Here is an 842-nt window from a genome sequence, read left to right as displayed (position 1 = left end):
TTTTAACATTCTGTGTTGGTTAATATTGTTTTAAACACACAGTGATTCATATAAAACATCACAATTATATTATGAACAAGAAGTTTCTTGTGGTCAAACATTTTAGTAATAATGGGAAGTATTTGTTGACATAATTTCTCTCACACACCTTACAAAAAACAAATTGATTTTTCCTGACATTGTTAGTTAAATATATAATTGTTGAACAGTCAGGTATGATCAAACATGATGCCTATTATGTTTATTCTTCTATTTGCCTCAGAGTCAGATTGTTCACTGTTTCTGAGACAGAATCACATTTACAGTCTTACACAGGAAGATTTTGAAAAGCTCCGTTCAGATAACTTTGAAGGCACTTGAGGTTTTTGTACAGCTGTTGAACCAACTTCAGTCACTGTGCCTCTCGAGCGCAGAAATAAACAGCAGAATCTTCTGTTGTCAGGCTGTTCATCTGCAGATACAGCTGCTGTTTGTTGTTGTCTCTAGAGATGGTGAACCGGCCTCGAACTGATTGAGAGTAGCCTGTGTAGCCACCACTTTGACTGATATAAGCAAGCCACTCCAGTCCTTTCCCAGGAGCCTGTCTGATCCAGTTCATCTCATAGCTGCTAAATGTGAATCCTGAAGCTGTACATGTCAGCTTGTGGGATTCTCCTGGTCTTTTAACCACTGAATCAGATTCAGTCAGAGTCTGACCATCAACACCTGTGAGTAAGACAGTCAGAAAACTGAGTTTCTCTTAGAGAAAAGTTGCACAAAAATCTACTAAATGTTCCTTAAAACTTTTCTCACCCATAAAGCAAATCATTAGAAGGATCAGTCCTGATCTGTAGTCCATCATG

At 37.9% G+C, this 842-nt stretch overlaps 1 gene segment (V, D, J or C); it reads right to left on the bottom strand.

Moving 5' to 3' along the window:
• Positions 1-363: 363 nt before the first annotated feature.
• LOC106944336 (Ig heavy chain V region 914-like) lies at positions 364-841 on the bottom strand. The segment is given in 2 exon segments: positions 364-705; positions 793-841. Coding segments are annotated over 2 exon segments (363 nt in total).
• Position 842: the final 1 nt, after the last annotated feature.

The sequence above is a fragment of the Poecilia latipinna genome, unplaced genomic scaffold, assembly GCF_001443285.1.
Source record: "Poecilia latipinna isolate Pla-1442-1.1 unplaced genomic scaffold, P_latipinna-1.0 Scaffold8140, whole genome shotgun sequence".
NCBI classification, from domain to species: Eukaryota; Metazoa; Chordata; class Actinopteri; order Cyprinodontiformes; family Poeciliidae; genus Poecilia; species Poecilia latipinna.
The sequence above is the reverse complement of the archived record's forward strand: the minus strand, read 5'-3'. Positions and strand labels throughout refer to the sequence as shown.